General features: G+C 43.5%; 1 protein-coding gene across 7 annotated transcripts in view; it reads left to right on the top strand.

The window, feature by feature from the left end:
• The window catches only part of LOC129022338 (POTE ankyrin domain family member J-like), a 90,337-nt gene that overhangs the window by 32,732 nt on the left and 31,807 nt on the right, over window positions 1-25,798 (top strand). For 2 of the 7 annotated variants that reach the window (XM_054468452.2, XM_063659652.1), the window contains 5 exons: window positions 5,660-5,826; window positions 8,110-8,223; window positions 15,200-15,312; window positions 17,009-17,120; window positions 25,403-25,594. In XM_054468452.2, the coding sequence (XP_054324427.1) occupies window positions 17,077-17,120; window positions 25,403-25,594 (236 nt within the window). In that variant the 5' untranslated portion in view covers window positions 5,660-5,826; window positions 8,110-8,223; window positions 15,200-15,312; window positions 17,009-17,076. Of the gene's footprint in view, window positions 1-5,659; window positions 5,827-8,109; window positions 8,224-15,199; window positions 15,313-17,008; window positions 17,121-22,740; window positions 25,595-25,798 lie in introns of those variants that run through there. The other 5 variants (XM_054468449.2, XM_054468450.2, XM_054468453.2 and 2 more) reach the window with 5 other exon arrangements.

Below are 25,798 nucleotides of genomic sequence, written 5' to 3'. Positions count from 1 at the left end.
AATATTCTCTGATGGTAGTTTGTATTTCTGTGGGATCGGTGGTGATATCCCCTTTATCATTTTTTATTGCATCTATTTGATTCTTCTCTTTTTCTTTATTAATCTTGCTAGCGGTCTATCAATTTTGTTGATCCTTTCAAAAAACCAGCTCCTGGATTCATTGATTTTTTGAAGGGTTTTTTGTGTCTCTATTTCCTTCAGTTCTGCTCTGATTTTAGTTATTTCTTGCCTTCTGCTAGCTTTTGAATGTGTTTGCTCTTGCTTTTCTAGTTCTTTTAATTGTGATGTTAGGGTGCCAATTTTGGATCTTTCCTGCTTTCTCTTGTGGGCATTTAGTGCTATAAATTTCCCTCTACACACTGCTTTGAATGCATCCCAGAGATTCTGGTATGTTGTGTCTTGGTTCTCGCTGGTTTCAAAGAACCTCTTTATTTCTGCCTTCATTTCGTTATGTACCCAGTAGTCATTCAGGAGCAGGTTGTTCAGTTTCCACGTAGTTGAGCGGTTTTGAGTGAGATTCTTAATCCTGAGTTCTAGCTTGATTGCACTGTGATCTGAGAGATAGTTTGTTATAATTTCTGTTCTTTTACATTTATTGAGGAGAGCTTTACTTCCAAGTATATGGTCAGTTTTGGAATAGGTGTGGTGTGGTGCTGAAAAAAATGTATATTCTGTTGATTTGGGGTGGAGAGTTCTGTAGATGTCTATTAGGTCCGCTTGGTGCAGAGCTGAGTTCAATTCCTGGGTATCCTTGTTGACTTTCTGTCTCGTTGATCTGTCTAATGTTGACAGTGGGGTGTTAAAGTCTCCCATTATTAATGTGTGGGAGTCTAAGTCTCTTTGTAGGTCACTCAGGACTTGCTTTATGAATCTGGGTGCTCCTGTATTGGGTGCATATATATTTGGGATAGTTAGCTCTTCTTGTTGAATTAATCCCTTTACCATTATGTAATGGCCTTCTTTGTCTCTTTTGATCTTTGTTGGTTTAAAGTCTGTTTTATCAGAGACTAGGATTGCAATCTCTGCCTTTTTTTATTTTCCATTTGCTTGGTAGATCTTCCTCCATCCTTTTATTTTGAGCCTATGTGTGTCTCTGCACGTGAGATGGGTTTCCTGAATACAGCACACTGATGGGTCTTGAGTCTTTATCCAGTTTGCCAGTCTGTGTCTTTTAATTGGAGCATTTAGTCCATTTACATTTAAAGTTAATATTGTTATGTGTGAATTTGATCCTGTCATTATGATGTGAGCTGGTTATTTTGCTCATTAGTTGATGCAGTCTCTTCCTAGTCTCGATGGTCTTTACATTTCGGTATGATTTTGCAGTGGCTGGTACCGGTTGTGCCTTTCCATGTTTAGCGCTTCCTTCAGGAGCTCTTTTAGGGCAGGCCTGGTGGTGACAAAATCTCTCAGCATTTGCTTGTCTGTAAAGTATTTTATTTCTCCTTCACTTATGAAGCTTAGTTTGGCAGGATATGAAATTCTGGGTTGAAAATTCTTTTCTTTAAGAATGTTGAATATTGGCCCCCACTCTCTTCTGGCTTGTAGGGTTTCTGCTGAGAGATCCGCTGTTAGTCTGATGGGCTTCCCTTTGATGGTAACCCGACCTTTCTCTCTGGCTGCCCTTAACATTTTTTCCTTCATTTCAACTTTGGTGAATCTGACAATTATGTGTCTTGGAGTTGCTCTTCTCGAGGAGTATCTTTGTGGCGTTCTCTGTATTTCCTGAATCTGAATGTGAATGTTGGCCTGCCTTGCTAGATTGGGGAAGTTCTCCTGGATAATATCCTGCAGTGTTTTCCAACTTGTTTCCATTCTCCCCGTCACTTTCAGGTACACCAATCAGACGTAGATTTGGTCTTTTCACATAGTCCCACATTTCTTGGAGGCTTTGCTCGTTTCTTTTTATTCTTTTTTCTCTAAACTTCCCTTCTCGCTTCATTTCATTCATTTCATCTTCCAGGGCTGATACCCTTTCTTCCATTTGATCGCATCGGCTCCTGAGGCTTCTGCATTCTTCACGTAGTTCTCGAGCCTTGGTTTTCAGCTCCATCAGCTCCTTTAAGCACTTCTCTGTATTGGTTATTCTAGTTATACATTCTTCTACATTTTTTTCAAAGTTTTCAACTTCTTTGCCTTTGGTTTGAATATCCTCCCGTAGCTCGGAGTAATTTGATCGTCTGAAGCCTTCTTCTCTCAGCTCGTCAAAGTCATTCTCCATCCAGCTTTGTTCCGTTGCTGGTGAGGAACTGCGTTCCTTTGGAGGAGGAGAGGTACTCTGCTTTTTAGAGTTTCCAGTTTTTCTGCTCTGTTTTTTCCCCATCTTTGTGGTTTTATCTACTTTTGGTCTTTGATGATGGTGATGTACAGATGGGTTTTTGGTGTGGATGTCCTTTCTGTTGGTTTTCCTTCTAACAGACAGGACCCTCAGCTGCAGGTCTGTTGGAGTACCTGGCCGGCCGTGTGAGGTGTCAGTCTGCCCCTGCTGGGGGGTGCCTCCCAGTTAGGCTGCTCGGGGGTCAGGGGTCAGGGACCCACTTGAGGAGGCAGTCAGCCCGTTCTCAGATCTCCAGTTGCGTGCTGGGAGAACCACTGCTCTCCTCAAAGCTGTCAGACAGGGACATTTAAGTCTGCAGAGGTTACTGCTGTCTTTTTGTTTGTCTGTGCCCTGTCCCCAGAGGTGGAGCCTACAGAGGCAGGCAGGCCTCCTTGAGCTGTGGTGGGCTCCACCCAGTTCAAGCTTCCAGGCTGCTTTGTTTACCTAAGCGAGCCTGGGCAATGGCGGGCGCCCCTCCCCCAGCCTGGCTGCCGCCTTGCTGTTTGGTCTCAGACTGCTGTGCTAGCAATCAGCGAGACTCCGTGGGCGTAGGACCCTCTGAGCCAGGTGCGGGCTGTACTCTCCTGGGGCACCGTTTCCTAAGCCCGTTGGAAAAGCACAGTATTCGGGTGGGAGTGGCCCGATTTTCCAGGTGCCATCTGTCACCCCTGGAAAGGGAACTCCCTGACCCCTTGCGCTTCCCGAGTGAGGCAATGCCTCGCCCCTGCTTCGGCTGGCGCACGGTGCACTCACCCACTGACCTGCGCCCACTGTCTGGCACTCCCTAGTGAGATGAACACGGTACCTCAGATGGAAATGCAGAAATCTCCCGTCTTCTGCGTCGCTCGCGCTGGGAGCTGTAGACCGGAGCTGTTCCTATTCGGCCATCTTGGCTCCTCCCCTTTAAATACTTTATAAATTATATCTCAATGAACTTGTGAAAAAAGTTAAAAAATATGTGATGCATACACAGATACACAAAACCTTCTTTTTATTGTATTTTTTTATTTCCATAGGTTTTTGGGGAACAGGTGGTGTTTGATTATATGAGTAAGTACTTTAGAGGTGATTAGTGAGATTTTGGTGCACCCGACACCTGAGCAGAATACACTGTATCCAATTTGTAGTCTTTTATTCCTCACTCGCCTCCAACCCTTTCCCCCAAGTCCCCAAAGTCCATTGTAGTATTCTAATGCCTTTGCATCCTCATTGCTTAGCTTCCACTTGCGGGTGAGAGCATACTGTGTTTGGTTTTCCATTCTTAAGTTAATTCACTTAGAATAGTACTCTGCGATCTCATCTTGCTGTGAATGCCATTATTTTTTTCCTTTTTATGACTGAATAGTATTCCATGGAGTGTGTGTGTGTGTGTGTGGGTGTGTGTGTGTATTATATCTATAATATATATAATAATTTCTTAATCTCATTGATTGATGGGCATTTGGGCTGGTTACATATTTTTGCAGTTGTGAATTGTGCTGCTATAAACATGCGTGTACAAGTATCTTTTTCACATAATGACTTCTTTTCCGCTGGGTAGATAGCCAGTAATGGAATTGCTGGATTAAATGGTAGTTCTACTTTTAGTTCTTTAAGAAATTTCCACACAGTTTACCATAGTGGTTGTACTAGTTTACATTCCCACCAGCGGTGTAAAAGTGTTCTTTTTTCACCATATTTCCACCCACATTTATTATTTTTTGATGTTTTGATTATGGCCATTCTTGCCAGGAGTAAGGTGGCATGGCATTGTGGTTTTGATTTGCATTTCCCTGATCATTAGTGATGATGAGCGTTTTTTCATGTTTGTTGGCCATTTTTATATCTTCTTTTGAGAATTGTCTACTTAAGTCCTTAGCCCATTCATTATTTGAAGGGATTGGTTTTTTTTCTGCTGAGTTATTTGTAGATTCTGGATATTAGTCCTTTCTCAGATGTATAGATTGTGAAGATTTTCTCCCATTCTGTGGGTTGTCTGTTTACTCTGCTAATTGTTTCTTTTGCTGTGCTGAAACTTTTTGGTTTAATTAAATCTCACCTGTTTATCTTCATTTTATTGTTGCACTTGCTTTTGGCTTCTTGGTCATGAAGTCTCTGCCTAAGCCAGTGTGTAGAAGGATTTTTCCAGTGTTATCTTCTAGAATTTTTATGGTTTCAGGTCTCAGATTTAAGTTGACTTTTGTATAAGGTAAGAGATGGGGATCCAGTTTCATTTTTTGGCATGTGGCTTGCCAATTATCCAAGCACCATATGTTGAGTAGGGTGTCCTTTCCCCACTTTATGTTTTTGTTTGCTTTGTTAAAGATCAGTTGACTGTAAGTATTTGGGTTTATTTCTGGGTTCTCTATTGTGTTTCATTGGTCTATGTGCCTATTTTTATACCAGTATCATGCTGTTTTGCTGACTATGGCCTTGTAGTATAGATTGAAGCCAGGTAATGTAATGCCTCCAGATTTGTTCTTTCTGCTTAGTCTTGCTTTGGCTATGCGGGCTGTTTTTTGGTTCCATATGAATTTTCAAATTATCTTTTTTAGTTCTGTGAAGAATGATGGTGATATTTTGATGGAAATTGTTTTGAATTTGTAAATTGCTTTTGGCATTAAGGTCATTTTTACAATATTGATTTTACCCATCCATGAGCATGAGAGGTGTTTCCATTTGTTTGTGTCATCAGTGATTTCTTTCAGCAGTGTTTTGTAGTTTTTCTTGTAGAGGTCTTTTACTTCCATGTTAGGTATATTCCTAAGTATTTTGTTTTATTTTTTTGCAGCTATTGTAAAAGGGGTTGAATTCTTGATCTGATTCTCAGCTTGAACATTGTTGGTGTATAGCAGATCTATTGATTTGGGTACATTAATTTTGTATCCTGAATTTTTGCCGAAATTATTTATCAGTTTTAGGAGCTTTTTGGAGGAGTCTTGAGGGTGTTCTAGGTATACAATCATATCATCAGCAAACAGTGACAATTTGACTTCCTCTTTACCGATCTGGATGCCCTTTATTTCTTTCTCTCATTCGATTGCTCTGGCTGGGCCTGTCAGTGCTATGTTGAATAGAAGTGGTGAGAGTGGGCATCCTTGTATTTATTGTTCCAGTTCTCAGAGGAAATGCTTCTAACTGTTCCCCATTTAGTATTATGTTGGCTGTGGGTTTGTCACAGATGGTTTTTATTACCTGAAGCTATGTCCCTTCTATGCATTTTTTGCTGAGGTTTTTAATTATAAATGGATGCTGGATTTTGTCAAATGCCTTTTCTGTGTCTATTGAGATGATTATGTGACTTTGCTTTTAATTCTGTTTATGTGATATATCACATTTATTGATTTGTCTGTGTTAAACCAGAAGAGCTAAGGTGTTCTCAGGAGCCACCGTGTGCCGCAGCAGCTTCGGGATAACTTGAGGCTGCGTCCTGGGGAAAAACACCTCCTGTCCGTGGTGCTGACGGCTGAGGACAGAGATTTGGTGTGGCTTCTCTGCGGCTGGCTTCTTCGGGGAGTTCTTCCATCGTGGTGAGTACAGAAGCTTTTGTTTTCTGGAATGTTCTATGTATTCCTGATGGGTTCTCCTTTTTTCTCTCTTTCCATCTTAGTGTGAATTTTATAGTAGTACTCATTCCCTGAGGGCTTTTGAGGTTGGAACGTGTAGGAGGCTTTAGGGCTGTTTCTGAGGGAGACTCCCCATGTAGATGGAGAAAGAGGAAAGCTCTGGCTGTGGGAGGAAGGGGAAGCCCGGCCCAGGTGGGGTTTTGGGGCCAGGCCCTAGTTTGGCTGCCTTGCATCCAAGCCTCAGGTGGAAGGAAAGGATCCCAGCCACCTCCAGGGTTTGCTGATTTTTTAATTGTTTTTATTTTTTTGGAGATAGGGTCTGGCCCTGTTGCCCATCCTGGAGTGCAGTGGCAGACCTCAGGTCACTGCAGCCTCCACTTTCTGGGCTCAAGGGATTCTCCAGCCTCAGCCTCCCCATTAGCTGGGCTTGTGCCACCATGTCCAGCTATTTTTTTTTTCATATTTTTGGTGGCCATGGGGTTTTGCCATGTTGCCCAGGCTTATTTTGAACTTCTGAGCTCAAAGCAATCCCCCCACTTCAGCTTCCCTAAGTGCTGGGATTACAGGCGTGAACTACTGTGCCTGGTCTGCTGAATTTTGTTTTTCTTTTATTTTTGGTAGAGGCAGAGTTTTGCCATATTGCCCAGGCTGGTCTCAAACTTCTGAGCTCAAAGCAATCCTCTCGCCTCGGCTTCCCAAAGTGCCGGGATTACAGGCATGAACTACTGCACGTGGTCTACTGAATTTTTACATTTGTTTCCCAGCCATCGAGACATAGGGGTCACTTTTCTCAACACCCCCCACCCCCCACAGTGTCTGCCTCTAGTCACGGCCACCTGACTGTGGAGGAAGCTCCCTTCCATGTGGTTTAATGTCTTCTTTGCAGAAATGTCTGTTCAGGTTCCCTGCTCAGTTTTGGATGGATCATTTTTTTGTTGTTGCTACTTAGTACTATTAATGTGTTGCATATTTTCCGTAACAACACCCATTAGCAGATATGTGATTTGTTCTCCCAGCCTTCCTCTTTGGGCTCATTGTTTCCTTTTCCTTGCAAAAACTTTTCACTTTGATGTAGCCATGCATGTTTTATTATGGCCAGGCTTGATGGTTCATGCCTGTAATCCAAGCACTTTGGGAGGCCAAGGTGGGAAGATCACTTGAGCCAAACAATTTGAGACCAGCCTAGGCAATGTGGCAAAACTTCATTTCTACAAAAGAATACAAATAAATTAGCCAGACATGGTGGAGTGTGCCTGTAGTTCCAGCTATTCAGGAGGCAGAGGTGGGAGGATCACTTGTGCGGGAGAGGTCAAGGCTGCAGTGAGCCATGATCATGCCACTGCATTCCAGCCTGAGTGACAGAGTCCATGTCTCAAAAAAAATTTTTTAATCTTTTTAGTAACATTCATTTCAATAAGAGTGAAATGACATCTGAGTGTGGTTTTGAAGTACTTTTTTTTGATGAATAGTGATGTTGAGGACCTTTTCTCTTACCTATTAGTTTTATGTCATCTTTGCAGATAACTCTGTTCAAGTTTTTTGCTCAATATGAGTTCAGATATGTATTTTTATGCTACTTAGTATTGCTTTTTTCTGTGTACATGTTTGGTAACAACAATTTATCACTTCTATGATTCCCTCAAATTTTCTAACAATTCTTTTTTTTGAGACAGAGTTTCATTCTCTTACCCAGGCTGGAGCACTGCGGCATATCAGGGATTGTGAGTCCTCCATCTTAGTTTCTATTTCTCAGGATTCCTTAGACATTCAGGGCCATTTCCATGTGATCATTAGCATTGTGTATTCACATTTCTTATATTTCTGTGCGTAATAAAGTATATAATTAGAGAGTATGCTGGGACTGTTTTTCCTCTGGGACATTTTGGTACATGTATATTTTTAGTAATGATCAAATCAGGGTACTTGCTGTATCTGTTCTCATACAGGTATTATTTCTCTGTTGTGATAACATTCAAACTGCTCCCTTCTAGCTTTATTGAAAAATGTACTATTTTGTTAACCAGAGTCACTCAGCTGTGGTATAGAATGCAAGAATGTATTTGTTCCAACTAACTGCAACTTTGTTTCCATAACCAATCCTTCCATGTCCTCCTTCCCCTGTCTTCGGAAAGCCACTACTGTACCTTTTACTTATTGAAGGCAAAGTTTTTTGGATTCCATATAAGTGAGATGAATTTGCTTGTTTTTCTATGCCAGGCTTATTTTATTTAACAATATATTTTCCAGGTTCATCCATATGGCTCCAAATGAAAATTACATTATTTTGTTAAGGATGAAGAGTATTATTGCATTGTGCAGATATACTGCAGTGTCTTCATCTCTTGATGTGTGGTTGGATAGGTAGGTTCATTCCATATCTTCTATATTGTGAATAGCGCTTCATAAAACATGGGAAGGCAGATAATTTTTTTTTTTTATTTTTTTTTTTTTATTTTTTTTTTTTATTGAGAAATGCAGCTCTAGTGCCTAAATTTATTTTTTTTTTATTTTTTTTTCTTTTATTGTAATTATTATTATTATTATTATTATTATACTTTAGGTTTTATGGTACATGTGCCCAATGTGCAGGTAAGTTACATATGTATACATGTGCCATGCTGGTGCACTGCACCCACCAACTCGTCATCCAGCATCAGGTATATCTCCCAATGTTATCCCTCCCCCCTCCCCCCAACCCACAACAGTCCCTGAAGTGTGATGTTCCCCTTCCTGTGTCCATGTGTTCTCATTGTTCAATTCCCACCTATGAGTGAGAATATGCGGTGTTTGGTTTTTTGTTCTTGCGATAGTTTACTGAGAATGATGATTTCCAATTTCATCCATGTCCCTACAAAGGACATGAACTCATCATTTCTTATGGCTGCATAGTATTCCATGGTGTAGATGTGCCACATTTTCTTAATCCAGTCTATCATTGTTGGACATTTGGGTTGGTTCCAAGTCTTTGCTATTGTGAATAATGCGGCAATAAACATACGTGTGCATGTGTCTTCATAGAAGCATGATTTATAGTCCTTTGGGTATATACCCAGTAATGGGATGGCTGGGTCGAATGGAATTTCTAGTTCTAGATCCCTGAGGAATCGCCACACTGACTTCCACAAGGGTTGAACTAGTTTACAGTCCCACCAACAGTGTAAAAGTGTTCCTATTTCTCCACATCCTCTCCAGCACCTGTTGTTTCCTGACTTTTTAATGATTGCCATTCTAACTGGTGTGAGATGGTATCTCATTGTGGTTTTGATTTGCATTTCTCTGATGGCCAGTGATGGTGAGCATTTTTTCATGTGTCTTTTGGCTGCATAAATGTCTTCTTTTGAGAAGTGTCTGTTCATGTCCTTCGCCCACTTTTTGATGGGGTTGTTTGTTTTTTTCTTGTAAATTTGTTGGAGTTCATTGTAGATTCTGGATATTAGCCCTTTGTCAGATGAGTAGGTTGCGAAAATTTTCTCCCATTTTGTAGGTTGCCTGTTCACTCTGATGGTAGTTTCCTTTGCTGTGCAGAAGCTCTTTAGTTTAATTAGATCCCATTTGTCAATTTTGGCTTTTGTTGCCATTGCTTTTGGTGTTTTAGACATGAAGTCCTTGCCCATGCCTATGTCCTGAATGGTATTGCCTAGGTTTTCTTCTAGGGTTTTTATGGTTTTAGGTCTAACATTTAAGTCTTTAATCCATCTTGAATTGATTTTTGTATAAGGTGTAAGGAAAGGATCCAGTTTCAGCTTTCTACATATGGCTAGCCAGTTTTCCCAGCACCATTTATTAAATAGGGAATCCTTTCCCCATTTCTTGTTTTTCTCAGGTTTGTCAAAGATCAGATGGTTGTAGATATGTGGCATTATTTCTGACGGCTCTGTTCTGTTCCATTGATCTATATCTCTGTTTTGGTACCAGTACCATGCTGTTTTGGTTACTGTAGCCTTGTAGTATAGTTTGAAGTCAGGTAGCGTGATGCCTCCAGCTTTGTTCTTTTGGCTTAGGATTGACTTGGCGATGCGGGCTCTTTTTTGGTTCCATATGAACTTTAAAGTAGTTTTTTCCAATTCTGTGAAGAAAGTCATTGGTAGCTTGATGGGGATGGCATTGAATCTGTAAATTATCTTGGGAAGGATGGCCATTTTCATGATATTGATTCTTCCTACCCATGAGCATGGAATGTTCTTCCATTTGTTTGTATCCTCTTTTATTTCCTTGAGCAGTGGTTTGTAGTTCTCCTTGAAGAGGTCTTTCACATCCCTTGTAAGTTGGATTCCTAGGTATTTTATTCTCTTTGAAGCAATTGTGAATGGGAGTTCACTCATGATTTGGCTCTCTGTTTGTCTGTTATTGATGTATAAGAATGCTTGTGATTTTTGCACATTGATTTTGTATCCTGAGACTTTGCTGAAGTTGCTTATCAGCTTAAGGAGATTTTGGGCTGAGACAATGGGGTTTTCTAGATATACTATCATGTCATCTGCAAACAGGGACAATTTGACTTCCTCTTTTCCTAATTGAATACCCTTGATTTCCTTCTCCTGCCTAATTGCCCTGGCCAGAACTTCCAACACTATGTTGAATAGAAGTGGTGAGAGAGGGCATCCCTGTCTTGTGCCAGTTTTCAAAGGGAATGCTTTCAGTTTTTGCCCGTTCAGTATGATATTGGCTGTGGGTTTGTCATAAATAGCGCTTATTATTTTGAGATACGTCCCATCAATTCCTAATTTATTGAGAGTTTTTAGCATGAAGGGTTGTTGAATTTTGTCAAAGGCCTTTTCTGCATCTATTGAGATAATCATGTGGTTTTTGTCTTTGGTTCTGTTTATATGCTGGATTACATTTATTGATTTGCGTATATTGAACCAGCCTTGCATCCCAGGGATGAAGCCCACTTGATCATGGTGGATAAGCTTTTTGATGTGCTGCTGGATTCCGTTTGCCAGTATTTTATTGAGGATTTTTGCATCAATGTTCATCAAGGATATTGGTCTAAAATTCTCTTTTTTTGTTGTGTCTCTGCCAGGCTTTGGTATCAGGATGATGCTGGCCTCATAAAATGAGTTAGGGAGGATTCCCTCTTTTTCTATTGATTGGAATAGTTTCAGAAGGAATGGTACCAGCTCCTCCTTGTACCTCTGGTAGAATTCGGCTGTGAACCCATCTGGTCCTGGACTTTTTTTGGTTGGTAAGCTATTGATTATTGCCATAATTTCAGCTCCTGTTATTGGTCTATTCAGAGATTGAACTTCTTCTTGGTTTAGTCTTGGGAGGGTGTATGTGTTGAGGAATTTATCCATTTCTTCTAGATTTTCTAGTTTATTTGCATAGAGGTGTTTGTAATATTCTCTGATGGTAGTTTGTATTTCTGTGGGATCGGTGGTGATATCCCCTTTATCATTTTTTATTGCATCTATTTGATTCTTCTCTCTTTTTTTCTTTATTAATCTTGCTAGTGGTCTATCAATTTTGTTGATCCTTTCAAAAAACCAGCTCCTGGATTCATTTATTTTTTGAAGGGTTTTTTGTGTCTCTATTTCCTTCAGTTCTGCTCTGATTTTAGTTATTTCTTGCCTTCTGCTAGCTTTTGAATGTGTTTGCTCTTGCTTTTCTAGTTCTTTTAATTGTGATGTTAGGGTGTCAATTTTGGATCTTTCCTGCTTTCTCTTGTGGGCATTTAGTGCTATAAATTTCCCTCTACACACTGCTTTGAATGCATCCCAGAGATTCTGGTATGTTGTGTCTTGGTTCTCGTTGGTTTCAAAGAACATCTTTATTTCTGCCTTCATTTCGTTATGTACCCAGTAGTCATTCAGGAGCAGGTTGTTCAGTTTCCACGTAGTTGAGCGGTTTTGAGTGAGATTCTTAATCCTGAGTTCTAGCTTGATTGCACTGTGATCTGAGAGACAGTTTGTTACAATTTCTGTTCTTTTACATTTATTGAGGAGAGCTTTACTTCCAAGGATATGGTCAATTTTGGAATAGGTGTGGTGTGGTGCTGAAAAAAATGTATATTCTGTTGATTTGGGGTGGAGAGTTCTGTAGATGTCTATTAGGTCTGCTTGGTGCAGAGCTGAGTTCAATTCCTGGGTATCCTTGTTGACTTTCTGTCTCGTTGATCTGTCTAATGTTGACAGTGGGGTGTTAAAGTCTCCCATTATTAATGTGTGGGAGTCTAAGTCTCTTTGTAGGTCACTCAGGACTTGCTTTATGAATCTGGGTGCTCCTGTATTGGGTGCATATATATTTAGGATAGTTAGCTCTTCTTGTTGAATTAATCCCTTTACCATTATGTAATGGCCTTCTTTGTCTCTTTTGATCTTTGTTGGTTTAAAGTCTGTTTTATCAGAGACTAGGATTGCAACCCCTGCCTTTTTTTGTTTTCCATTTGCTTGGTAGATCTTCCTCCATCCTTTTATTTTGAGCCTATGTGTGTCTCTGCACGTGAGATGGGTTTCCTGAATACAGCACACTGATGGGTCTTGAGTCTTTATCCAATTTGCCAGTCTGTGTCTTTTAATTGGAGCATTTAGTCCATTTACATTTAAAGTTAATATTGTTATGTGTGAATTTGATCCTGTCATTATGATGTTAGCTCGATGTTTTGCTCGTTAGTTGATGCAGTCTCTTCCTAGTCTCAATGGTCTTTACATTTCGGTATGATTTTGCAGTGGCTGGTACCGGTTGTGCCTTTCCATGTTTAGCGCTTCCTTCAAGAGCTCTTTTAGGGCAGGCCTGGTGGTGACAAAATCTCTCAGCATTTGCTTGTCTGTAAAGTATTTTATTTCTCCTTCACTTATGAAGCTTAGTTTGGCAGGATATGAAATTCTGGGTTGAAAATTCTTTTCTTTAAGAATGTTGAATATTGGCCCCCACTCTCTTCTGGCTTGTAGGGTTTCTGCCGAGAGATCCGCTGTTAGTCTGATGGGCTTCCCTTTGATGGTAACCCGTCCTTTCTCTCTGGCTGCCCTTAACATTTTTTCCTTCATTTCAACTTTGGTGAATCTGACAATTATGTGTCTCGGAGTTGCTCTTCTCGAAGAGTATCTTTGTGGCGTTCTCTGTATTTCCTGAATCTGAATGTTGGCCGGGAAGGCAGATAATTTTTTATGGTGCCAGTTGTCTTTGCTTTAAATGCATACCCAGTATGAGAAACTCCCAACTTTTTTTCACAGTATATTCACCAATTTACATTGACATCAATAGCATATATGAGTTTCCCTTTCTGTAAGTCTACACTGGTTGCTGCCATCCAGAATTTTTATTGCTGTTTTGGTAATATTCATTCTCAGTGGAGTTTGATGGTATCTGATATCGGAGTGTGATTCTGACTTACATGTTTGGAGTGATTAGTGATGTGGAGAAACTTTTGTTTCACTTGTGAATCAGTTTCATGTCCTTTGCAGAAGTGGTTGTGTATATCCTTTGCATATTTTTAGCTTGTGTATTTTTTTAATCTTTTCTCCACTTAGTAGCTTTAGTGCTTGAATATGTTAGATAATAACCCCTTCCAAAATTACGATTTTCCAGTTTTCCCCCAATCATCCTTTCTGCCAAGGTAGGATGCTTTCTCTTTGGGGTCATTGTTTTCTCCCACATGCAGAAGCTCTAAAGTGTTGGTCTCACAGGTTTATATTTGCTTTTGTCAGCATGGATTTCTGTGTCTCATGAGAGAGAGAGAGAGAAAGTGAGAGAGAAAGAGATGGCAAAGTCATTGTATTTTCTATGGGTATTTTCCCCCTAAGTGAGAACATGTGGTATTTGGTTTTCTGTTCTTTCCTTAGTTTGCTTAGCATAGTGGCCTGCAGGTTCATCCTTCTTGCTGCCGAGAGCATGAATTTGTTCAAGCTGTCCTGTGTCATTTTGAAAGAAGGATTTATGATTTGTTTTCCTCTGTGTAGATACCCAGTTATGCGATTCCTCATTTGGATGGTAGTTGTTAAGTTTTTTGAGGAACCTCCAAACCGCTTCTCATAGTTTGAGAACTAGTTTTTATTCCCACCAAGAGTGTAGCAGTGTTTGCTTTCCTCCACTGCCTTGCCAGCATGTAAATGTTGGACTTTGGAGAAATGGCCATTCTGACTGACGGGAGATGGTATCTCAGTGTGTGTGTGAGTTGCATTTCTCTGATGATGAGTGATGTTGAGGTTTTTTTTTTTTTTTTTTTTTTTGTCTATTGGTCACTTGTACATCTTATTTTTACAAGAACGTCTTCATGTCTTTTTGCCCATCGTTTGATTGGGTTATTTGTTTTTCTGCCTCTTGATTTTTTTAAGGTCACGTTAGAGTCTGGCTATTAGACCTTGGTCAGAAGCATAGTTTGGGAACATTTTCTCCCATCCTGTAGGCTATGTTTTTACTATGCTGGTGATTTATTTTGCTGTCTGGCAGTGTTTTAGTTTCTTAGGCCCAACTTGTCCATTTTGGTTTTTCTTGCCATTGCTTTTAGGGACTAAGTCATCTAAATTCTTTACCAAAGCCTGTGTTGAGAAAGGTGTTTCCTAGTTTTTCTTGTGGGACTTGTATAGTTTGCAGTCTTCTACTGAAATCTTTCATTCACCTTGAGTTAGTTTTTGCATCTTGGGAGGGAGAGGTAAGGCTCCAGTGTTGTTCATCTGCAAGTGGCTAGACACTATCCCAGTGCCATTCATTGCACAGTGAGCCCTTTCTACATCTGAATTTTGGTGTTTCAAAGGTCAGATGGTTGCAGGTATGTGGGGTTGCTTCTGGGTTTTCTATTCTGTCTAGGTGGAGGTGGGTCTGTAGCTTTTCTATGAAATTTGAAATTGGAGAGTGTGGTCCATCTGACATTGTCTGGATCTCCCAGCATGGCTTTGGAGTTTCAGAGCATTTTGTGGTCCCATGGGAATTTTAGCATTCATTGTTTCTTCACATTGCTTTTAAAAAACAAAATCGACCCTATCCTAAAGGTGTACAAGTAGAGGGTAGAGTGGAATATTTGGATCCATGCATGCATCACATAGTGATGAAATCAGTGTATATAGTGTCATTTTTTGCCTTGTAGAGTGTTCCTGTCTTTGAGTTGAGGAGAGCCAGAACCCTTCTTTCTGGCTGTCTTGAAAACTATCCTCTGGTAAAGTTTTCTCTAGTCCCCTTGCTGAGGAATAGAACAGCAGGTTTCATTTCTCTTATGCAACGTGTCACTTTCTACCTGTTTCCTGTCCCCACCCATGCCCAGCCTTCTATTCCAACCCTGGCAAGCACTATGGTGCTTTATAGGTCTATGTGAGATAAAGGGTCTTAGATTCCTCATGACTGAGGTAATGTGAGGTTTGTCTTTCTCTGCCTAGTGTGTTCCATTTACCATAATGTCCTCCAGGTTCCACAGTGTTGCTGCAGATGACGTGATTTCAGTACCTGTGTATGGCTGAAAAGTGTTTGTTTGTGAATGGATATTGCGGTTTCTGGATCTCATCCTCTGCTGCTGGACAGGTAGGTTGATTCCTTCTCTTGGCTATTGCGACTGGTTCCAGATGTGGAACCAGATGGGAAGGCAGATGTGTCTTCTGTGTACTGATGACATATGATTCCAGTGCACACCCAGCGGTAGCATGGCTCAGTGAAATGGTCGTTGTATTTTTAGTTTTCAGAGGAACCTCCAGGTGGCCTCTGTGGTGTGCATACTAATTTACCTTGTCAGCAGTTGTGGATAAGAGAGCTCTCCTCTCTGGAAATTCACAGCAGCATTTGTGGTTTCCCTTCTTTTAAGATATATGAAGTTCTTTGTGAAACTCTTTCCTTTGAGAGGGACATGATGTCTGAGTCTTGTTCTGATTTTAATTTTTCTTATGATTAGTGATATTAACTAGGTGTTAACAAGTACATTTGTTTTCAGTTTTATGTGTTCTTTGCAGAAAAGACTCTTTGGTTTCTTTGCCCAATTTTGGTTTGCTAATTACCTTCTCTTTTCTGCTGTTTTCTGCTAGTTAGTAGTGTTAGTTACTTACACCTTTTCCAGAAAAGTCTCCTTAGCTGTGTTTTCCCCTATACCTTTCTTACCATCCTTTGGATATTTGTTTCTTTTCATTCATTGTTTTCATTCTTTCTTGCCCCCAAGCCATATAGTCTGATGAGTCTGATGCAGATTCAGAGGTGTGCAGTGTTGTAGTTTTCCACTACATTGGTTACTGATGAAATAAAGGAAATTCACTAGCATACAAATCTGTTGTGAGTTTTGCTTGTTTGCTGTTTGTGTTCTTTTCTTACCCCCATATTTTTTCATTTTCCTTTTTGCAAACTGTAAGCATAGATCCAGGTTGACCCAGGTATCTGCACACCATATACTTTCTTCTCAGAGAGTGATAGTTTCAAGTTTTGGGTATAGGTCTTTCATTCATGTTGAATAGATTATTGTGAATTTCACACAATAAGGACTCTATGTTGTTATTTTGCCTAGGGATATCCAGTTCTCAGAATGTGGTATTGGACAGACTCTCCCTTCCTGTGGTGACTTTTGCGGTTCTTTCTAAACATGTGCTTACACTATATCAATTTGAATTTACTCCTGGGCACCCTCATTGCGTCCATTGGCCTGTGTTTCTCTGCTAATGCCTATCATAAATCAGCTGGGTAACTAAAGCTTTGGGAAGTAGTTTAAAGTGGAAGAGTGTGATGGCACTCCATCGACTTTGTGTGTGTAGGAACTGCTTTGGGAGTGCCGGGCATTTCATTGTCCCACAGGACTTTCAGAAATGTGTTGTGATCCTATTTGAAAACAAAAATTTCACATGGTCTATGCGTTTACTTTAAGGGCACAAGGGACTGTTTGACATATGGATCAGTGCTGTTGTGATCAAATTACAGGACCGCGCATCTCTGTTTCAGGCTATAGTGAGGATTTCTTGGTGGAGAGAGTATCCCGATCACCCCTTCCCGCTATATTGAATATCATGCTAGGATATTGTTAAGCCTAGTCACCCTGCTAAGCCATAGAACACCAGAATTCTTTCCATTCATCTGAGCGTCACTTTGTAGCAGTTTCCAAGCCTCCCCTCAGCCTCTGGTACGCACTATTGACGTTGCTCCTCTATGAGATTCACTTTGTTAGATTCCACGTGCATGAGATCATGCTGTGTTTGCATTTGTCTTCCTGTGCCTGGCTCATTTCCTTTAACTTGATGTCCTTCAGGTTTCTCCACCTTGCTGGAAGTGACCTGATGTCTAGAAGTTTGATGGCTGAGGAGTATACCATCGTGCATGCATCCTTCATTTCCTGCATTTCTTCCTCCCTGGATGGAAAGGTAGATTACCTCCATACCCTGATTATTGTCCAGAGTACTTCATCAAACATGGGAAGGCAAATATCTCCTTAAGTTTCAAGTTTCCTTGGCTTTGCCGGTATACCCAATGTTGGGATGGTTAGAGGAACTGGTAGTTGTATTGTTGTTTCAGAAACCTCCTGCTGTCTCTCCCAGTGGATGTACAAATTTGCATTCCTACCAATAGTGTGTGAGAGTTTCTCTGTCTGCAAATCTACACTGCCCTTATCTTCAAAAAGTTTTATGCTGTTCCTGGTCATACTCGTTCTCTGGGGAATTTGGCAGTATCTGAGTGTGGTTGAGATTTACATTTAGGGGATGATTACTGATGTGGAGAAACTTCTATTACCTGCGAGTCTGTTTCAGGTCTTTTCAGAAATGCCTATGCCAGTCCTTTGGGCATTTTTAGCGTGTGTATTGGTTTTTAGCTTTTTTTCCACTTAGGACCATTAGTTTCTTCAATATGTTAGATAAGAAGCCCTTCCAGATGCACAGTTTTCTGTAATTTTCTCCCAGTCTGTGGAATATCTTCTGTTGGGTTCACTATTTTCTCTCCAGTGTTGAAGCTGTGTGAAGCTCTGAAGTTGTCTTTAGTCTCACATGGCCACATTAGCTTTTGTTAGCAGTGATTTCTGTGTCCCTTTGAGAAGAAAAGCGAGATGGCAAAGCCATTGTATGGTCTATGGGTATTTGATTCCTATATGTTTTCTGTTTGTAGTTTAGGTTCACAAGTTCAAGTTTCCCCACAGTAGACAGGCACCCTATGTGTTTTCCTTGGAGGTTTTGGTTTCACAATTGCCCTTTGGTGTTCAGTGGATTTTGTGTTGCTTTTTGTGTCTTGTGTAAGGGAAGGGTTTATTTCAGTCCTTTGCATGTGACCCCCCAGTTTCTTCAACCATTGTGCCTTTGGTGTGCTTTTGGGGGAAAAGCAAGAATTCCATGGGTTCAGTGTTTATAATTGTGGGTTGATTATTTGGCTCCTTTGTTGTGTCCATTCAGTTATCTTTCTGTGTTCATGCCACTAATGGATGGATTGGGCCACTGTAGGCTTTTTCTTTTCTTTTGTGTGTTTTCCTGTATTTTCTTCCTTTTTTTCTATTTCTATTTCCAAAGCTGGGTTTTCTAAAATGATAGCTACTTTTATTGTGATTGAGGGGTGTACACCTGCAGGTTCATTTCACTACGTGGCTATACAGAAGACTTTTGATGCTTGAGGTCCTAATGTACCTATCACCCAGGCGGTGAACACAGCACCAGTTGGATCATTCTTCCTCCAAGGTTTCCTGTCTCCCTCCTTTTTCTGTCTGGTAGTACCTAGCATCTGTTGATTTCATCTTTATGTTCATGTGTATTCAGTGTTGAGATTCTGCCTGTAAGTGAAAACCTGTGGTGTTTGGTCTTCTGTTCTTGCCTGAGTTCGCTTAGCAGAGTGGCATGCAGTTCTGTCTGTGTTGCTGCTGAGGGCATGATTTTGTTTCTGTGTTTGATTTTCCTTGGTGTCTTCTTAGTATTCTGTGGTGTATAGGTATCACATTTAAAAACATCTGATTTTCTGTTGGTGGGCATCTAGGTCTGGTCCATGTCTTTATTCCTGTGAGTAGCACTCCCTTGAACATGCAAATGTGTGTGTCTTTTTGATAGACACATGTATTTTTCCCTTGGGTAGATACACAGGGTTGGATTGCTGGGTCAAAGGGTAGCTCTGCTTCCTTTCCGTCTTTGTTGTTGTTGTTGAGAAATCTTGAAACTGCTCTCCGCAGTGTGAGACCTAGTTTGCATTACCCCAAGAGTGTAGCCGTGTTCACTTTTATCTGCTGCTACACAAATATGTTTTGTGTTTGGACAAATGGCCATTCTGACTGGTGTGTGATGGCACTGGTACCTCATCTCTGATGATTAGTGATGTTGAGCATTTTCTTGTGTCTGTTGGTCTTTTTTAGGTCTTGTTTTGACTAGTGTGTTTGTGTCATTTGCCCATTTTTTACATGTGTTATTTTTCTGCTTCTTGATTTAGGTAAGGTCCTCTAGATTCTGGCTTTAGAACTTGGTCAGATGCTTGGTTTGGGAACATTTTCTCCCATCATGTAGGCTGTGTGTTTACTGTGTCGGCAATTGCTTTGCTGTGCAGCAGGTCTGTAGTTTCTTAGGCCAGACTTGTACTTTTTGTTTTTTCTTGCATTTCTTTTGGGTACTAAATTGTCTAAGTGGTTTGCAAAACCCTATGTTGAGGAAGGTGTTTGATAGGTTGTCTGTTAGGACTTTTATATTTGAAGTCTTCTATTTCAATCTTTGGTTGATCTTGAGTTAATTTTCCATATGATGACAAGCAGGGCTGCAGTGTGAATTCTCCTGCACATGGCTAGTCATGTATCCCAGCGCCATTCGTCGCATAGTGAGCCTTTGCTTTATTTCTTATTTCTGTGGTTTTGTCAAAGGTCAGATGGTTGCAGTTCTGCCAGGCTACTTCTGCATTTTCTAACTTGTCTAGGTGAAAGCTAGGTCATTTTTTTTCTGTTATGATCTATTCTGATTTCTTGGGTTCAAGAACAGATAAATAAATTTTAGAAACTGAAGAACCCACTTACATTCTCAAGGTTAGAAACCATCACCTTCATCCTATTCTGTGATGTTATGGGCTTTATTGAGTTACATCTTTGCCTTTTTCCCTCAAGTCTCTCCTCTGGATTTATTTTGTGAAATTAGATTCTGAGTCACATTTTGTTGCATAAACTGTGCTTGAGCAAAAAAAAGTTTGTTTTTTTTTTTTTTTCTAAAAACATCCTTAGTATACATGGGGTGAAGAACAACAAACATGTCTCCTCTTTTCACTAGTTACACCACTACACTCCTTTCCAGCCTCTTTGCTGCTGCATATGGCCATTCAAATGAGCCCTGGCTAAGTACATGTCGACAGAAGTTAATGTTTGCTTCTTGCAAGCCTGGCCCATGATTCTATGTTCTGATTTAGAACATTCTGATTTAGAACATAAAAAGGAAGTGAGACTTGCTGAATGAGATAGAGAAAGCACTCTTGAACGCTTCCTCTGACAAGCTCCGAGGCACACTAGTTGTCTTGCAGTGCTTTGGACAGCTACTCGTTTGTTGGACAATAATTTCCAACATGGGGACAACCCAGAGCATTTTCCACGTTCATATTCTGCTTCAGTTGCTCATGGTTTTGATCAAAGCCAGACAGTGACTAATCCAGGAGACTCAGACCCCAGGCCAGTGTGGAGTCCTATAGTTGAAGACAGGCTGGACCGTCAGAGGAAGAAAACAAGTAGCCATTTTTTCTGGATTTTCACTTTCTCTGTTTTCAGGAAACCTGAAGCCAGTTATGTTATTCAGGCATGACTGAAAAGAGATTATTTGAATTGTTTTGGCGGCACCAAGAAATGTGCCAATGTGACAGCCAAAAAAGCAGAAAGACCAAGGCATTGAGAGTGGGAGAGCCACTGATGATGCTGGGTCTGGTAGGCTTTTTGAGATCTCCCAGCCCCAAAACAGCCAAGCAACTCTGTCCTGGGCTGTGAGTGGGCTCAGCCCCTGTGTACACCCATGCTTGGATTCTGGCACACATGGCACCCACAGGAGGCAGCGCCCCCCCAGGAGACCGGTTGGCAGGACCCTGTCTCCACACGCGAAGACGGCAGGCAGAACCCACACGTCCTCTACTTCTCCCAGTGCCAGTCGCCCGTGGGGGTTCACGATGAGACCCATGGGTCCAACCTGCAGGCAGAGTTGCCACCCCAGCCTGAGGCAAAGTGGCCCTTTTTCTGCCAGAGCGGTCTGCTTTCCCTTGGCCAAAATGGCCTCAAATGACAGGGACAGAACAAGGCACAAGTGCCCATTAGAGTGTCTGAGCCCACCTGGTGTCTGCTCCCACACATCTCCTGGGAGGTCGCAGCAGGCACCCAGGCCTGGGCCACAGCTCACCCCACATTCAGAGGTGGATAGCACAGCTGCCCTGTGCAGGCCTCAGGGAGGAAAGGGAGAAAGAGAGATGACAAAAGCGAGACACAAGAAATGCAGCAAAAGCACACAAACACACACACTGACACTCATCTGGGGCAGGCCATCCTCTCACCGTGACCAGCAGTGCAGGCAGCCAAGAGCCGGGCAGGAGGCGGTGCCGCTATCCCCTGAGTTAGGGTCTGGATCCAGGGAAGAACATAGAGTCCATAGAGTCAAGGGCCACTCACCTCAGGACCTGCAGTTTGCAGGGAGGGGATGCTGTGAAAAGAACTATTCCAGGTCACAGCTAAATATGTCTGACTTCAGGAAAATATTTCAAACCAAAGTACATTTATGGAAGATTCTCGATGATATAAAAAAGCACAGTTTAGAAAATGTGAAAGCAATCACCAGACAGATTCATGTATTTTCATCTAAATTTAGTTACAGAGTTTTTCTAAAACTGGGATCAGGCCAGGTATGGTGGCTCAGGCCTGTAATCCTAGCACTTTGGGAGCCTGAGGCAGGAGGATCACTTGAGGCCAGGAGTGGGAGACCAGCCTGGGCAACATGGGTGAGACCCCTCATCTCTACCAAAAATACAGAACTTGGCCAGTCATGGTAGCACACCCCTGTAGTCCCAGCTACTCAGAAGGCTGAGGTGGGAGGATTGCTTGAGCATGGGAGGTTGAGGCTGCAGTTAGACAAGATTGCACCACTGCATTCCAGCCTGGGTGACAGCCCGTCTCACAAAATAATAACAATAATTCCCAATTTTAATAACTATTCTGGAGTTGTGTAGGTTCTCACTCACGTGGGAGCTAAAAAAACTTGATCCCATGGACAAAGAGAATACAATGGCAGTACCAGAGGCCGGGAAGACTGGGTATCTGGAAGGGAGAATGAAGAGAAGTTGGCTATTGGGTACAAACCTACTGTTAGAGGAAATAAGCTGTAATGTTTGACAGCAGGCTGTGGTGACTAAGTAACATTAGTATGTGTAAATATTCAAAGTAACCAGAATACACATTTTATGCATGTAACAAGTATTTGTATGTACCCTACAAAGAGGTAAAACATTATGTGTCAGTAAGATGGAGAGGTTATGCCCAAGCCTCCAGAGAGGGGCTCCTTGGATCCGCACAGCACGTCCTGCCCACCTGCATCCACTGCTGCACTATGCTCCTCGTATCTGGGCCTTCATGCTCTGCTCCCCAAGGCAGGTGGTGCTGACTCAGGTGGCCACACTGTGGACCTGGGTGTTGGTGGCCCAGAGGGTGGGTGCTAGAGGCTTGCTGCCCTTCTTGTTCCACTGGGACCAGATGGAGCCAGGCAGTGATAGGGTATCACCTTCTTGACCAGATCCTGGAACACAGGAGTGTCACCTGGCCCCTCGTCATCCCAACTTAGCACCCAAAGTACCTTCGGGCCTGGGCCATGGCTGGCTGGAACCCAGGATGGTTAGGATGCAGCTCAAGCCTTGTGGCATCTCTGGGTTCTCTGTCCACTGAGGGTGCCCTGGGACGCAAAGCTGGTGGGAAGAGGTTGGCATTTCCCCAGCCTATCCTCACTCATGCCAAGCACCCCAGACTGTCCTTCCTGGTGCATTGCCCTGGTCACATTCTCCAGGGCAGCTCAGGGCTTTGTTCAGGGATTTCCCATAGTCAGGTGTCTGATAAGTGTTGAGACGTGCAAGGCCATGTGGGCAGATAGGTAGGTGCTCTTTGGTGAGCACCCCCAGCAGGGCAGTCCCCCACCCAGGTGTCTGCCTGCTCCTGCTTGTGTTTTACTGTTACAGCACTTCATGCCAGGGCCACCAGCTCCCATCCCTCCTGTCAGGAAGGACATAGACAGCAAGTGCCTGGGGGTAAGGCATTTGCCAGGTGACACAGGTGGCGAGTGCCGGAGCTGGGATTTGAACCCGGATCATGGCACTCTGTATGGGGCAATGGAAGGTTTGAGGATGCCCATGTAGGAAGGAAGGGCAGCCTGGCCCCACTGAGCCCAGCTGCTCCCTGTGACCCTGGAGGAAATTGCTCAGCCCCCAGCTGGGGAGACAGTCCAAGAGGCCAGGCTTCCTCTTGCTTCCTGGCTCAGGGGATCACAGAGGAACAAGGAAATTTAGTGTGGGTGTCTTCTTTTGTTTCCTTCAAAATTTAATTTAGTATAAGCAAGAGGAGCTTTAGCTTAACCCTGCATATCAGGCAAGACTTCAGTTACAAAATAGTACTTTTTTTTTTTTGCACTTGTGATTGGCTTTCTCTCTACTTCTTTTGGTAAGAGCAGGTTGGTGTCCAGGCTCAGAATCCATTTTTCCTCCCACACCAAAGCACCTGTGGTTTGGGTGAAGCAGCCTGGAGCCTGGCTGCATAAAACTTCGCAGCAGGAGGGTCCTGGCAGGAGTGTTGAGGTGCCACTGCCCTGGTCCAGCTCAGAGGCCAGCACCAGGGAGGCTCAGTGTCCTGTTCCCAGGATCTGCACATGGGGTTGCCTTTCTGCATCTCCCCATCAGTAGTAGGTGCTCCTCCAAGCCCCCTCTTGCCGGCCTGGACACAGCGGCCTGCACCTTGACCCTATTGCATGCCAGTGGAGCAGAGCCCCCCAGGCCAGAAGCCCCACAGCTGTTGGCCCTGGCTTGGACAGGCAGGGGGCACCAGGGCAGGAGCTGGCTGCAATCCTGTGGCCCCAAATGCCCCCTTGCTGATGGCCTCGTGTTCTGGGTGTGGAGCAAAGAGGAGCAGGTGTCGAAGGCACCTCAGGCAGGTGCTGGGCTCGGTGGGCGTCTTGTGCTCCATGATTTTATTTTAATTTTATTATTATTATACTTTAAGTTTTAGGGTACATGTGCACAAAGTGCAGGTTTGTTACATATGTATACATGTGCCATGTTGGTGTGCTGCACCCATTAACTCGTCATTTAGCATTAGGTATATCTCCTAATGCTATCCCTCCCCGCTCCCCCCACCCCACAACAGTCCCTGGTGTGTGATGTTCCCCTTCCTATGTCCGTGTGTTCTCATTGTTCCATTCCCACCTATGAGTGAGAACATGCTCCGTGATTTTGAGGCCATTTGCAGCCAGCTCCGCCAGCCCATGCTCCGAGCTGCAGCAGCTACCATGCACAACAGCACCGCCAGGAGTGTCCTGGGGGCTTTCTTCAGAGGAGGCTGTCAGCATCCTCAAGTTCCAGCCGCTTAGCCCCAGTCCTGCTTCAAGAAGCTTTTTTTTTCACCAGAGGCTTCTCAATGGCCTGAAAGCTCGGCTGACTCCCAGGAAGTTTGCAGGGAGCACCAGGCTGTCAGTGACATTCGTGGCGCCAAGACTTACGCGGGTTGCACGCATCGGCCACTGTCTGTGCCACGTGCACTGACGCCACCTGAGATGCCCACGCCGCATGGCACGCGCACGCCGCACTCGCACTCCGCACGTGGGCAGCGGCTTGGCTGGCTTGTAACGGCCTGCACGTGCATGCCGCGCACGCACGCTGCACGCGCACGCCAGACGCGCATAACGGTTTGGCTGGCCTGTAACTGCTTGCATGCACATGCCACACGCACGTAACGGCTTGGCTGGCCTGTAACGGCTTGCACACACATGCTGCACGCGCGTTAATGGCTTGGCCGGCCTGTAACGGCTGGCATGCGCACGCTGCTCGTGCGTAATGGCTTGGCTGGCCTGTAGTGCTTGGCTTGGCTTTGCGTTCTTTGCTTGGCTTAGCATTTGTCGCTTGGATTGACATTTCCTCCTTGGATTGACGTTTCTTCTGTCACGTTCCTTTGCTGGGCTTGACCTTTTCTCTGCTGGGTTAGGCATTCCCTTGGGTGGGCCGGGTGTTTTCTTGGGGGGTGGGGTTGGCCATTCCTGGGGTGGGCATGGTGTCGCCCTGGGTGGGTGTGGGCTTTCCCCGGGTGGGTGTGGGTTTTCCCTGGGTACGGTGGGCTGGGCTCCCTTGCTGGGGTTGGCAGGTTTTGGCTGGGATTGACTTTCCTCTTCAAACAGATTGGAAACCCGGAGTTATCTGCTAGTTGGTGAAATTGGTTGGTAGAGGCGATCTGCTCGCTACTACCGGCCTCCCCTGGCTGTTAAAAGCAGATGGTGGCTGAGGTTGGTTCAATGCCGGCTGCCTCCTCTGTGAAGAAGCCATTTGGTCTCAGAAGCAAGATGGGCAAGTGGTGCCGCCACTGCTTCCCCTGCTGCAGGGGGAGCGGCAAGAGCAACGTGGGCACTTCTGGAGACCACGACGGCTCTGCTGTGAAGACACTCAGGAGCAAGATGGGCAAGTGGTGCCGCCACTGCTTCCCCTGCTGCAGGAGGAGCGGCAAGAGCAACGTGGGCACTTGGGGAGACTACGATGACAGCGCCTTCATGGAGCCGAGGTACCACGTCCATCAAGAAGATCTGGGCAAGCTCCACAGAGCTGCCTGGTGGGGTAAAGTCCCCAGAAAGGATCTCATCGTCATGCTCAGGGACACTGACGTGAACAAGAAGGACAAGCAAAAGAGGTAACCAGGCCTGGGCTGGGAGGAGGTGGGATGTGGGAGGATGATGGGGACATACCCTCCTGGCGGGGGAGGAGGGGAGCCTGGTTTTCTCGCCTCCGCAGGCCTCACACCACCCTGGATGTGGAAACCTCAGAGAGGTCAGGGCACAGGCCCCTTTATGAGCAGCAACACAAAAACAAAACTTTAGCTGATTTCCAATCAAAT

Source organism: Pongo pygmaeus, chromosome 22 (genome assembly GCF_028885625.2).
Source record: "Pongo pygmaeus isolate AG05252 chromosome 22, NHGRI_mPonPyg2-v2.0_pri, whole genome shotgun sequence".
NCBI lineage: Eukaryota > Metazoa > Chordata > Mammalia > Primates > Hominidae > Pongo > Pongo pygmaeus.
Note: the sequence above shows the minus strand (reverse complement) of the source record. Positions and strands in the feature narration are given on the sequence as shown.